The sequence below is a fragment of the Artemia franciscana genome, chromosome 13, assembly GCF_032884065.1.
Source record: "Artemia franciscana chromosome 13, ASM3288406v1, whole genome shotgun sequence".
NCBI lineage: Eukaryota > Metazoa > Arthropoda > Branchiopoda > Anostraca > Artemiidae > Artemia > Artemia franciscana.
Window position 1 is genome coordinate 19,999,319 of NC_088875.1, and position 14,672 is coordinate 20,013,990.

Here is a 14,672-nt window from a genome sequence, read left to right on the forward strand (position 1 = left end):
GTCTACTTTTTTGGCATTCGTGAAAGATTGCATAATTATGCCTTTGGGGACGTCAGCCCTCTCACAACCCCAGAACAGGGGCTGTAGGGGGCTGTTAGGCAACTCGTTCACTGTTGATATATAGTATATGTTATCTTGAAATGTATACTCGACTGACTATTACTTTCCAAAAAGACAAAACGGAATTCAGATCAGCTTTCCTGAGAAGGGTAAGAGGAGTGTTGAACTAAATCAAAACACATTATATGTGTATGGGTTGCCAACAGGACGTAACTAATGAATGACTGAGTATGTCATTTATTTATTTTATTTTTCCCCTACATGATACATAAAGTAAATATGGTGGACTTAGAATAAATATAAAAAAAAAACTAAGAGAGAAATAAATACACTCACAAAATCAATGAAAAAATGGAAAAGACGGTGGTGAGGCGATAGGCGCATAGAAGCTGAACTGGAGAGTTTTCTGTGAAGAATCTCCAACTTTAAAGTTATATCAGGAACTGAAAATTTTCTTGTCAAAAAAATCCAGATCAAGAATCTGGATTTTTGCAAAGGTGGAAGATACAGAAGAAATTTTGCAAAACTTGAAATAGTTTATCCGAATTCTTTTTAAATTACCATTATTAGGAAGGGGGAAAAGACCTGAAGCATAAAGGACAGAATGATCACAGAAAGTAGAATAAAGTTTGGCCGGCGCAAGTCTAAAATATATTTGGCCGGCGTAAGTCTATAAATCCCTGTGTTTGCAACAATCTTTGCATAGCCAATCTTTTTACTTATATCACAAACAGTACGCTGTCGTAAAGTTGAAAGATTGTTAGTAATAGAGATATCAAGCCAACAAATACAATCAACAAGAGGGACAGTGAAATTATTACAGTGAAGGGGAGTAGAAGTTGTACAGTTACGGGGAAGAAACTCATATTTATCTATATTAAGTGAAAGGCATTTATAAGAGAAAGCACTAGAAACTATAGAGACCATCTCCGAAAGACCCTTTTTGGAACGGCTAATCAGAAGCATGTCGTCAGCATACGCAAGATAAGAAACATCCGTAAGACCAGAAAGGTATGTACCTGAAATCTTAGCCAGCACACTAGAAATACAAATCTTAAAAAGCGTAGGGGACAGAACACCACCCTGCCGGTGAAAAGGAAAATATCCTCTTCGTACCCTAATAGTGTCTGGTGTAGATCTTAATTGAAGAAACGAATTTGAATACCAAAACCTAAGAAGCATTATAACAGAACGATTGACCCCAGATTTATATAGAGAAAAAGAGATTGATATGGACCAAGTATCAAACGCTTTCGAAAGATCCAAAGCACAAATATAAAGACCATTTCCTTTGGAAGAATTATCTGCCACTAAAGAAGGCAAGAATCTTATGTGCGTGCTGACAACCCACTCCATCGCCGAAAACCAAATTACTTCTCACCCTCATTAATATTTTTATTCCAAAAAGGTAGAAGGATATACTCAAAAACCTTGCTAATATTAGTAGAAACAGTAATAGGTCGATAGCAGGAACAATCAGTCAGTGACTTTCTCCTTTTTAAAATTGACGAAACAATGCCACACAGAAAACTCTCAGGTATACTTGAAGTACATAGACACATTTAAAAAAGAAGCTGAAAGTGAGATATAAGGAGGGGGGTGCATTCAATCGGCGTATGTATCTTAGAAATACCATCCTTATCTATTGAATCAGATTTTAAACTTTTCACAGCATCAATTATGAAAGAAAAAGATATGGACACTATATGGGGTTACGAAAGCGTTGTACTAAAGAGGAGGGTAAGAAGGCGAGTATATACAGAAAGCACCAAATAGTTAATCACCGAAAAAATCGAAGAATAGTGGTTATACCAAGCTGAAGGTGGAAGGCAGTTACTTGTCATAGTATAATCATTTAACTTGTCAGAATTGATCACTTTTCGCTAATCCTTCCTACTCACAGGGAAGTCCATACCGCGGTAACGTGCCGATCTCAGATAACGTTTACGTTCGGTTTTAGTTTTACGTTGGAGATCAGCCACAACCGAAACTTGGCCGACTACATTCATCCCAAATCTAGAGCCATAGTTTCGGTTTATTTTTTATCGACTTTAAACAAGGGTCCATTGACCAGATAGGTTTTTGTGTTTTTTTACAAATACGTTGCCGAGGTACGGCAGTTTCTTTTGCCTTTTTCATAGACATCACACGTTGGTTAAAATAACAGTCAATATTGGCTTTTACCATTACCATTCGTAGGTACCTGGCACTGAAAAAGATGATATGGAACACGTATGATAGAAAGAAGAGCTGTCAAGGTAGAGATGTAGTGCGACATATTTGCTTTGCTCCAGTTGCTTTTTTAAAACCACTTCGATCTTTCTCGCCAGCAATAGGTTTCTGATAGATCAATATCCATTGTAAATGCCACTGAAATTGGCATGTGGTCGGTATCCTGCTCGTTAACACGAACAGAAGCAGAAGAGGAGATAATACCAGGTGGGCAAATAATGTGGTCGTTATCACTTGTATATATCCAGAGTGATGAACTCATGAACATTTGTGGGATTTTGGCACAACGCAGTACCATGGAAGACACTCAAAAAGTGAATCACTTCTCACAGAAGGTCGATTAATATCAGTATTAAGGTCTACAATTATTATATACTGTGGATCAGGCACGCACCCAGGAATTTTTTTATGGGGGGGGGCAAAACCTTCGAAACAGCAGATATGAAGTATTAATTTTTTTTAATTTAGTAACTAAATAAATACAAAAAGGACGTATATCGGAAAATACAGACTAACTTTAATCTGTAGTATTGTAGCGGATGGGGGGAAGAAGACTGAAGCCTTAAAAGTACGTTTTAGGCTCAGGTTATGTTCATAGCGATTTTGAACCAGTGATTAATCTATTATATCCCACTGAAATGGAAATTTTAGGGTTAATAGTGCAACATGGGTGCTGTGGGGGGTAGTTCTTCTATTTCGAAAACGTCGATTTTAATGGAAAATGATAGTTTCCAAAATTGATCCATTAAAAGCTGTACTTTATCCTGAAAAGGGGGGATAAACACCCTAATATTAAGGATAATTCTATTTTGTTGTGGAAAGCAAACTCTCTTTACGAAAAAAAAACAACAACAAAAAAACACTACAATCGCTAACTACTTCAAAGAGGGTAAAAAGTTAGACAGAAAATGGGTTAATAATTGGGCAGTGACTTGACCGGATAATTGCATGCTGTAAAATCCCAAAAAAGGCTTCACACATGTATCTAGATTCTTAATAAATGTCCTACTTTTGCCAGAAACCCCAAGAAACCACGGGGAAATTAAATATTTCACAAAATTTTGGGGGGAGGGGAGTGGGCCCGAAACCCCCACCCCCACCTGCGTACGTGCCAGCTGTGGAGAGTTTGAGACTACCTGATTCAAAAGATTCTTCAGCATACCATAAGCCTTTGCGAATTTAGTCATGGATCTGACTAAAGATCCTTGAACTTTGAGCTTCAAATCCAATATTGATTTAAAACTTTCAAGAAATGATAAGGGAGATGATTAATAGACCAAAAGGGTAACATTTATAAGCTACTACTGCTACTACAACTACCACCACTGCTACTGCTTCCCCTACTCGGGGAGAAAATTGAAAAAATCATAAGATGCTATGTGAATTCACAATGTCAAAACAGCGTATCTCAACAATAGATTTAATTATTAAGCTGTAAATTTCAGAAACTGCTTAGAGGGGAGGAACAATAGACCAAAAGGCAATATGTCTATTCTACTGCTTATGGTACTACCGCTGCTACATTTGCCACTACTACTGCTGCTGTTACTGCAGCTACTACCTCTGTTGTAACTGCTTGTAAGGCTAAGAGCATTAAGATGAAAATCACAAAAATTTATTAATATACAGGTTATCAAAAGGATATATTAGCAATGTCATAGCACCGGCCAATTTCATAAGGTTGAAATTTCCAATACTTGATGAGAATGATGTTCACATCACCAAAAGGCAACTCATATACTATTAATACTACCACTACAGTTACCATAGCTGATGACACTAAGGGTATTAAGGTGAAACTCTTAGGGTCATTTAGGGGGAGTTTCAATTAAATGAAAAAACTACAATTGAGAACATACCTGAGGCCTGGGAGCAAAGTGCAGAGAGGAAAACCACACACCAGTAACAAAACACAGGGGCCATCAACTCCTCAGAGAAAAAGAAAAAAAATTAATCTATTTGATTCTTTATTCAATGATCCTTAAGAATCCTTTTAAAAGTCCCAAACGAGTGGCATTTCTGCGCTAAAGAAGGTAGTGAATTCCAGACCTGTTGACAAGTAATGTGGAATTGAAATCTGATCGAATAGTAGGGGTAGGCGGAATGTAGATATTATTTGAAGAACGAAGGCTATATGGAGCTGAATCAGAAATAAACATAGGAGTTTTACGAAGAGATTTTGGAATATTGCCGATAAGTTGATCAAAGACAAAAGAGGCATAGGAAACAATGTAAATAGACCGTAGACTTAAGAGCGGTGTTGGTGAAGAACGGTTGGTGTCCATAACCAGACGCCGTGCTTTATTATACATGACGGAAAGTGAACGCAGCGTAGACGGAAAAGTAGACATCCATACGATGAGACGTTAAGAAACATATGACTGGACAAGACAGAAAAAAAGAAGTTTCAGAATAGATCCAGGAAATGTGTATCTAAGTTTTCGAATGATACCCAAACTCCGTGAGACCTAATCCCTAATCATGGCTACATGGTTTCTGAATGAAAGGTTCTCATCAAGCAGGATATCGAGAAACCGGACCACCCGATTCTCTGGTCTACACAAGGAGCCTTGTGACACCTGAAGGTGTGTAAGCTGAGGGAAAGCTATACCAATTCGAGAAAAAATAAGAAAATGTGATTTACCAACATTCAAGACAAAGTAATTGGCATTAAACCATGACATAACTCTCTCGAATAATGCTACAAGGTTAGACTTGTTATCACATTCCGTCTCCCCAAGGGTCCCAAGAGTAGTATCATCAGCAAAAGTAACAAGAAAATCTTCATTAGAAGAAGTATCGGAACACGACTGAGCATCAGGCTGACAAAGCTTGCAACATGCCAGAGGCCTGGTGTTTTTTACAGCCGAAATCAGATGATTAACATAAATCAATAATAAAATCGGACCAGGAACAGATCCCTGCGGGACGCCATAATATACTTCAGAAGGGCATATAGCTATATATGTGATAGTTTCCAAAGAAGAATCCGATGAGTCGAGGAATCAAAAGCTTTACGAACATCCAAAAATAAAGCTTCTGGGATATGACCAGAATCTATTGCCAAATGAATGAAATTCGATAAAGCTGCGCAAGCATGCTCCGTAGAGTGACTCACTCGGAATCCAAACTGGAAATCATGCAAAAAATCCTTTGCATCCAGAAAACTAAGAAGCCTGGATACCAGAGCCTTCTCAAAAATTTTGCTGAAAACAAATAGGAGAGAAATTGGCCTATATTTAGAAGGATCACTCCCAGAACCACCTTTATAGAGTACTATAGCCTTAGCTCACTTGGGAGATTCAGGAAGAATACCTTTCTTGAAAGACAGATTGACGAGCTTAGTCAGTGGTGACAGAATAGCAGGCAGAATGGCACGGATAACCCTTGTAGCAATTTTGTCTGGTCCTGAAGAGGATGATCCTTTAAGAGCATTCACGATACGAGCTACCTCAAATTCAGGAACAGAATTCAGGACCATCGACTTCAAACATGAGGGTCCAAGAAAGGCTCTGAAATCGCAACAAGAAGTTGCAGAGCTTGCAGAGGAAGCAGTTACCTTTCCTATATTAGCAAAATAAGAGGTAAGCTTTAGCTGAACATCTACATCTTCTTGGACGGTTTTACCATTGATTTTCAGCATCGATGGAACTGAAGGCAGAGGGGTATTAGGTCTAAGAACTGAATTAATTAAATACCATGTCTTCCTTACATCCTTCCCACATTCAGAAAATGTCCTATGATAATACTGAGACTTTGCCTTCCGACACAGAGAATTAAATATAGTCCTATAGGCCTTGAATCGTTCGTGATGAGCTAAAGATGGTGAAGCCTTGTAAAGCTTCCACAAATAATTTTTCCTTTTCCAGCTTTTATGGAGACCTGAAGTCATCCATGGATTCAGTGGGGCTATCTTTTTTGAAGTGTGGGGCGCTGGACCTCTGTTGCAAATTTCCAGGATTCCTTCTGTACCTAAATCATAAAAGTAATCAAAAGAGTGGTTAAAATCTGAATCAGAAACCAAACTACCCCGAGGTACATCAGCCAGACGAGAATTAAGTAGACTTAGGTCAGTATCACCAAAACGAAAAAAAGGGAGATTAGATGGTGATGCTATACGCTGCGCTGTATCAGCACTCTAATATCGGGAAATAGCGAGAAAATGATCAGAAATATCACTAACCAGCATCAAATTATCTAAGACATCTAGTGACGAAAAAATATTATCGATAAGAGACGCTTGTGTTTCAGTAACTCGGGTTGGTATATAAACTGAAGGTAAAGGTCCCGAAGAGAGCATCATTGACAAAAAATTAATAGTTGAAGCAGAATTTTGATCCTGCAGGTTGAGCTTAAAATCACTCATAAAGATTAGTTCATAGGGATGTTTTTGGACTGAGTCCAAAACATCTTCCAGAATTTTCAAAAACGAAGGAATAGATCCACTAGGGGACCTATAAACCAAACCCACAACTAAATACTTACGCATTGATTCAATCTTAATAAATAGGGATTCAAAGATTCCTTCCTCATTTCTGCTCAAATCATTTCGGACATTATATGCAAGACGATCAGCAATATAAAGCATAAGGCTACCTCACGCCATCTGTTTCCTATTCAGCCTCTCCATCCTATATCCTGGAATATCTAGAAGGATATCCTTTTTTGAATCCAGGAAAGTTTCACATAATCCTATAACATCAGGAGTTCCATCACTAACGATCCGTTTCAGCTCATCAAAAGACGAGCAGAGTCCCTGAATGTTAAGATGAAACACAGAGAAAATATCATCTCGTTCAGAGGAGGCAGAACCATTTAATTGCGAAACATACTTACTTTTAAAATCCGAATTAGAATCATTATTCATCTGATTTCTACTTCCAACTGAATTATTAATAATATTTCAATATCTAAAGGATTGTTTTGTAAATCAAGTAAACGATCCCCCAAAGAGTTGATGCCAACCTGGCCATTAACAGAGATCGTCGATTTACACATGGTGGATGGCAGTTCCGCCCCACGACCAAACCCACCAGACCACAGGTATAAGGAAAAAATACAAGGAAAGGAGAGTAAAAATTAATATAATCTAGGTATGGATAAATAATGATAATGAAATCAAGGTAAAATAAATAAGATAAAACAGGGAAAGAGAAGAAAAAAGAAACAAGGAAAAACTAAGAAATAAACAAATAATCAGCACTGGTAATATAAACCATTCATTCATAAACATAATAATAATATCACCCAAACCATTATCATGCATTGACCTCACGCCAAGGAATACTCCTCCCCCATGCCTCTCCCATTGAAAAGTAAAAGCACTAAAACTCCCAGTAAATGGGTTTGTTCTAATACTATACTGTTGGTGCAAAAGAAAACAAATAGCAATACAATAAAAAAGACAAAATATTTGTTGTAGCAGAAGATACCATTATATAAGTCACTATTACTATTTTTATTGCATCGGACCAAACTAACTCAACAAATAATTCAAGCAACACCTTTTACCTATCAAAACACATAAAGTGTCCGCGCTTCCACAAACTCACTAAACAAAAAAAGAAAAAAAGAAAAAAAAATTATTCACTCATGTAATCCAGTCCATTGAATTGCCCCGGCAATACATAGAGATGGTGGTATGGATCTCGTAACCCAAGTTTCAAAACCTGTTTTTTCACGAATACTGGTTCGGATAGCTAAAAGTTTTTTTTTGAACTTCACGAACAGACGGGGGAGAATCATCGGATAAAAAAACATTCTGATTGTCCATGATAGTTTTTCCACGAAGATTTCGAGCCTGTTTTAGAACTGCCACTTTCAGCTCCCTATTCTCCATGATCACCTTTATCAGCTTTTTTTTCAGGCTTAACATCAGTTATCGTGTATTTGGGTACCTCATGGATTCCAAGGCATGACGAAATTATACTATCGAAAATCGCCTTAGCGCTTACAGTATCAATCGCTGTCACGTTCCATACTAGAATATTTTTATCAGTTTCTTTACTTTCCAGCTTCATCATTGTATGCCTTAGGCTAGATAACTGCGATTTCAGTAAAGAATTTCCATCAACCAGAACAGAAATGTGGTTCTTCAAATCGTTGGTTTCTACCTCAATGCTGATCACTTTAGGCTTAATACATTCCACCTCCAATACAAATTCTTCGATCTTAGTAATCCTTTGTTCTAATCCTTTAAAATTAACATTCAGCTCATTTAACGTAGTTGAATCTTCTTTAACAGTCTGTAAAACTAGATTCAAACTATCAGCTAGTGATTTCAATGAGATTCCTTCCATAGGACTGGATGTGAGAAAAAACTCGTCAGATTTTTCCTTCTTCCTCTTTCCTCCCATTATACAAAATAGTAATTGAACTCCAAGAAAAAAATTGACTGTAGAAATATACTACCACATAAAACTCCTTTAATTACTCACTTTGCCTAATATTTGCATCTGAATCTATCCAAAAAAAAATTCGACAGTAAATTAACCTTGCTGAACACTCAATGAACGGTTCGACTCAAAGTAGGAGCATTTACCTCGAATGCATTCTTGTTTTATCAAAACTTTGTGAGAGTAAATCCGGTTTAAGATGTTCACTGAATGAATGCTATATGTGAACTGACAAAAGAGTGTAAGTTGAGAAGAAGACAAAAAGAGTGTAAATGCATCCAAGTTATGAAAGAGCATACATAGAATTTTTTTGGGAATGATATTAAGTTCTATTTTTCAGGTTAACTTGAGGAGGCATGAACTTAAATTAAACAATAATATTTGTATCAGGATTAAAAACTATTGAAAAAGTTCCTTAAAACGAGTAGGAATTGCTTCGTGTATGAAAAGGGGTGTTCCCTTCTCAACAACCAGCTCTTTACACTAAAGTTTGACTCTTTCTCTCAATTCTACTTTATTATACAGTAAAAAATTTTAGCGTAAAGAGCGGGGCGTTGAGAAGGGAACAGTCCCTTTCATACACAAAGTAATTTCTGTTCGTTTTAAGTTTTAATGTCGCTCCTTACTTTCAGTTAAAAACTAGTTTTTTTTTCATTTAATTTCTGAGCGTTTTTGAATTAATACATGTTTGATTTTGGCACTCCGCACGTAAATTATTCAAAAGAAATTTGTATATTGATTCTTTTTTTTGGCTAAATGCCTTTCTCATATTCTGATCAGACTATTTTGAGAAATACGGGGTGGGGAAAGAGGCCTAGTTGCCCTCCAATTTTTGTTTACTTAAAAAGACAACTAGAACTTTTAATTTTTAACGAACGTTTTTAGTAGTAAAAATTATGCGAAACTTATGAATTAACTTACGTAACAAAATTCTATATTCTTATATTTTTATTATGGATATATTAGGGGGTTTGTCCCCTCGTTAATACCTCGCTCTTTACACTAAAGCTTAAGTTTTGTCCCATTTCTTTAAGAATGACCCCTGAATCAGAAGGGCCGTAGAATAAATAGTTGAAATTACTAAAAATACTTTAGCATAAAGAGTGAGGTATTTAGGAGGAGCAGAACCTCTGATATGCATAATAATCTCTGTTCGTTTTAAGTTTTAATGCTACTCCTTACTTTCAATTGAGAAAACTTTTTCGTGTTTATTTTTTCCTTTTTTTATAGTATTGCTAGATCATCCTGCGCCCTTTTCATTGAATTCCTCTTCCCCCATGACATATTCCTCCAAGGAAAGATCCTCCCAAATAGCCTTTTCTCCTCAACCCCTCCCCCCACACCAAGACAATCCTCTTGAAAACGTCTGTACATTTCCCAATAACAATTACTGTATGTAAACACTGATCAAAGTTTGTAACGTGCAGTCCCTCCCCCTGGAACTGTGGGGGAGTAAGTCATCTCCAAAGACATAGTTATTATGATTTTTGACTACGCTGGACAAAATGGCTATCTCAAAATTTTGATCCGTTGACATTGGGAAAAAATAAGTGTGGGAGGGGGCCTAGGTGCCCTCCATTTTTTTGGTCACTTAAAAAGGGCACTAGAACTTTTCATTTCCGAGGGAATGGGCCCTCCTGTGACATTCTAGGAACACTTGGTTGATACGATGACCCCTGGGGAAAAAAAAACAAAAAACAAAAACAATAAATAAACACGCACCCGTGATCTGTGTTCTGGCAAAAAATGCGAAATTTCACATTTTTGTAGATAGGAGCTTGAAATTTTGGCAAAAGAGTTTTCTGATACGCTGAGTGCGTTGACTTTTAGGGGGTGTTTCCCCCTATTTTTCAAAATAAGGCAAATTTTCTCAGGCTCGTAACATTTGATGACATAGACTAAATTTGATGAAACTTATATATTTAAAATCAGCATGAAAATATGATTTTTTTCATGTATCTTTTAGTATCATATTTCCACCTTTAGAGTTTCGTTTACAATTTTTTAGCCGGGTCGGTTCTTACTACAGTTCGTTACCACGAACTGTTTGAAAAGCCGTATAATAAATAGTTGAAATTAATAAAAATACTTTAGAGATAAGAGCGAGGTATTAGGAGGAGGTGAACCCCTCACTAGCGTAATAATTTCTGTTCATTTTAAGTTTTAATGCTGCTCCATGCTTCCAGTTGAAAAAACCTTTTCCTATTTATTTTTTCATTGTTTTTTTTTAATAATGCTAGAATTCTCTGCGCTCCCTTCATGGAAATTTTTTCCCCCATGATAGGTTTCTCGACGGAAAGTTCCTCCAGCATATCCCCTTCTTGTCAACCCCTCCCCCAACCAAAAAATCCCCCTGAAACGTTTGTACGCTTCCCAATAAACATTACTACATATAAGCACCGGTCAAAGTTTGTAACTTGTAGCCCCTCCCACGGGGACTTTGGGGGAGTAAATCGTCCCCAAAGACATAGTTATAAGGTTTTTCGACTACGCTGAGTAAAATGTCTATCTCAAAATTTTGATCCGGTGACTTTGGGAAAATAATTAGCGTGGGAGGGGGCCTAGGTGCCCTCCAGTTTTTTGGTCAATTAAAAGGGGCACTAGAACTTTTCATTTCCATTAGAATGAGACCTCTCGCATTATTCTAGGACCACTATGTCGATGAGATCACCCCTGAAAAAAACAAAACACAAAACAAACAAACAAATAAACACACATCCGTGATCTGCCTTCTGGCAAAAAATACAAAATTCCACATTTTTGTAGATAGGAGCTTGAAACTTCTGTAATAAGGTTCTCTGATACGCTGAATCTAATGATTAGATTTTCGTTAAGGCTCTATGACTTTTAGGGGTGTTTCCCCCTATTTTCTAAAATATGCCAAATATTCTCAGGCTCATAACTTCTGGTGGGTAAGACTAAACTTGATGAAACTTATATATTTAAAATCAGCATTAAAATGCAATTCTTTTGATGTAGCTGTTGGCATCAACATTCTATTTTTTAGGTTTTGGTTACTATTGAGCCGGGTCGCTCCTTACTACAGTTCGTTACCACGAACTGTTTGAAAAAACAAAAAGATATAAAATATTTTTTTCCATGAAAAAGATTATCTCAATAAAAAAAGAACCAAAATTAATTTATAAACACTGTTTTCACAAAACAAGTTTTTCAAAGAAAAGTAAAGAGCTCTATTAAGCCACGAATGAGCAAAAATAAAGTCAAATAATTTTCCAATCTTAAAACTATCACAAATCACTATGAATAAATAAATGAAACTCAAAACAAACAGAAATGAGAATATATAACCGAGTCAAATCCAAAACAAGTAAAAATTAATATGAATAGGGAGGATAACTCCCATGCCTTCTCAAGACCAGAACATCATTTGCACTTTAATGAAAACACAGTACGGTTAAAACAATTTCATTTCTTTCAAATTAAAAATTGTTAAAACTTTAAGGAGGAAATATCAGTATATTTATACTAAACTGACAGTCCACGGTCATTTGTTTGTATTTTTTCAATATTATTTCCTAGAGATTTTATAATCTTTGACAATGATCACTCTTTAGTTAATGCTCATAATCGCGTAGATTTTGATTAAAATTGGCATTTGGCAATGGTACTTTTTTAAGCTAGAAACTAGACGAGTTTTAGCTAAACCAGGGAATGGTTTCAAGAAAAGTTTAAGTGGTCAAAAGTTCCATGCCTGGCACCTTTAGGAAGAACATTTTCCCTTCAAAGAATGACGAGAATAACTTTGGAATTTTAAATTGCATTACATACGAGTAATGAATTGCAAATTTGAGTCTGAAATGAAAAAGAAATAGGTAGCGTTGTCTAAGTAGCGGTTATTGAAACAATTCCATCGTTATTTTCACCATTTTCATTTTTCATGGCTTACCGTAAGAAACAAGAACTAACCAACTTCAATCAAATTACTAACTTAGGCTAGTTAAATGTTCAAAATAAAGCAACGAATCGATTAGACACGAATGTTATACAAAGGGTCTTTGGACGTAGGAGAGAGGGGGAGGGAGAGAGAGAGAGGAAGAGGGAGAGACAGAGAGAGAGAGAGAAGTTTATTATTAAATACAAGACAATACGAAATACAACTCAAAATTGAATCACAATGCACTTATTCCCCCTCAAAAGGTTCCATGGCAAGGGATACAAGGGGAATAAGGGATCTGAAAAACTAAATATTATTATGATTCTCAGTATAATACCTGATATTTTCGTTTATTTTGTCTAATATTTTATTAAATGTTTGATTTAATAGTGAAATAGTAATATTTAGTAGTAATATGCAGTTATTACATAAAACATAGTAATATAATAATTAATATAGTAATAAAATACTATATAAAATAGTAATAGTGATAAGTACTAATTCGTTAAATAATGTTATTGTTCTGATTTTCTTGTTTGTCCCCTCCCCTTGAATAGGTTCCCGGGTCCATGCTTAGAGTAACTTCGAAGATGATTTGATTTTCTAATTGACTTTTGATTGGAATTTCTTTTCTATTATGTGTACATCAATTAGATTAGCTGAAAAGAAGAAATCCTATTTTCTTATAATTCACTGAATATTTTTTTCCATTTTGTTAAATGAAAAGTTACCTGCTATAATCCACTGGTATCGCTTTCCATAGATACCCATTGCATAAGCATGACAAAAGACTTTCCTAGCCCAAGAAGAATTAAAATTTCCTAGGATTATGCGAACGTCTTTCTCTCTCAGTTTTCCCAGGGGCGTTACGAGATCATCAACAAAACTTTGAGATTCCGGAACTTCAATGTCTGAATGTTCGAGTTCAGATAAAAGGTGGTTATGCGCCTGGAAGAAAAAATAGCAATAAGAAACACTAGTTCAAACGTGAGAGGGTTATTCGACCCTTAAGCTTTACTTGTCATGGGTCAAACAACACAATAATAAAACATCGTAAAAAATACACAAAATCGCGCAATATATAATCCTACAAAAAAAAAGAAGAATAAGGAGAATATTCTCCAGAATCCAGTAAAAATAACTTAAAAAAGAGTAATAATAGTCAAAATAATGTTTAGGAAAATCCGTATATGAGGAAAATGTAATTTTATCAAATAAACATTTTTTAAATTAATTATTTATTGAAAGTTTACCAGAGCAGAAGTTTTAAATCGAGTCGAATGGAAGTGGAGTGTGAACCAAAAGATAGATTCCAATATAAAATGGATCAGGATTGGTATCGTTGTTCTTATTGTTTTCTACTCAGATTTGGAAGAACAATCCTAAAATAGGAACCACTTATTTTTCACTTCCATTTCTGTTTCTGCTTTGTAATTTTTGAAAACTGTACCTGGCCCAAAACCATAACAATATCTATTTATTTTTGTCTGAGATAAAGGTTTAAGTTGTCTTTGTGACTCTGTATTTGCCTTTTCTTTCTTTTTAGTGTAATTTGCTCCGCCTGTTTTGCTTTAAAGTGGGTAATAAATAAATTATTATTATTGTTATCATTATGACTTTTGGTCAATTGATCTGAAATTTGCAACTTAATACCCATATCAATTCTTGAGATACTCCTTTTTGATAATATGAATGCACTTAGTATTTTTTATTTAGTTCAAATTTCCCCTCAATATAAATAATATAAATAAAAGAACAGAAATTATTCCGTATATGAAAGGGGCTGTCCCCTCCTCAACGTCCCTCTCCTTACACTAAAGTTTAACTCTTTGTCGCAGTTTTACTTTTATAACAATAAAAAAATTTAGCGTAAAGAGCGGGACGTCGAGGAGGGGACAGCCCCTTTCATATTCGGAATAATTTCTGTTTGTTTTAAGTTTTAATGTCGCTTCGTACTTTCAGTCGAGAGCATCGATATAGTTTTGTGAAAATTGTATTAGGTTTAATTTTTCAGGTCAACTTGAGGAGGTGTAAAATCTAAATTAAACAATACTATTTGTGTTAGGATAAAAAAATTGTTGAAAAGTTTT

General features: G+C 35.7%; 1 protein-coding gene across 2 annotated transcripts in view; it reads right to left on the reverse strand.

Moving 5' to 3' along the window:
• LOC136034628 (gamma-aminobutyric acid type B receptor subunit 2-like) overlaps window positions 1-14,672 on the reverse strand; it is a 340,796-nt gene that overhangs the window by 234,702 nt on the left and 91,422 nt on the right. For both annotated transcript variants that reach the window (XM_065715928.1, XM_065715927.1), the window contains exon 4: window positions 13,314-13,530. In XM_065715928.1, the coding sequence (XP_065572000.1) occupies window positions 13,314-13,530 (217 nt within the window). The remainder of the gene's footprint in view (window positions 1-13,313; window positions 13,531-14,672) is intronic.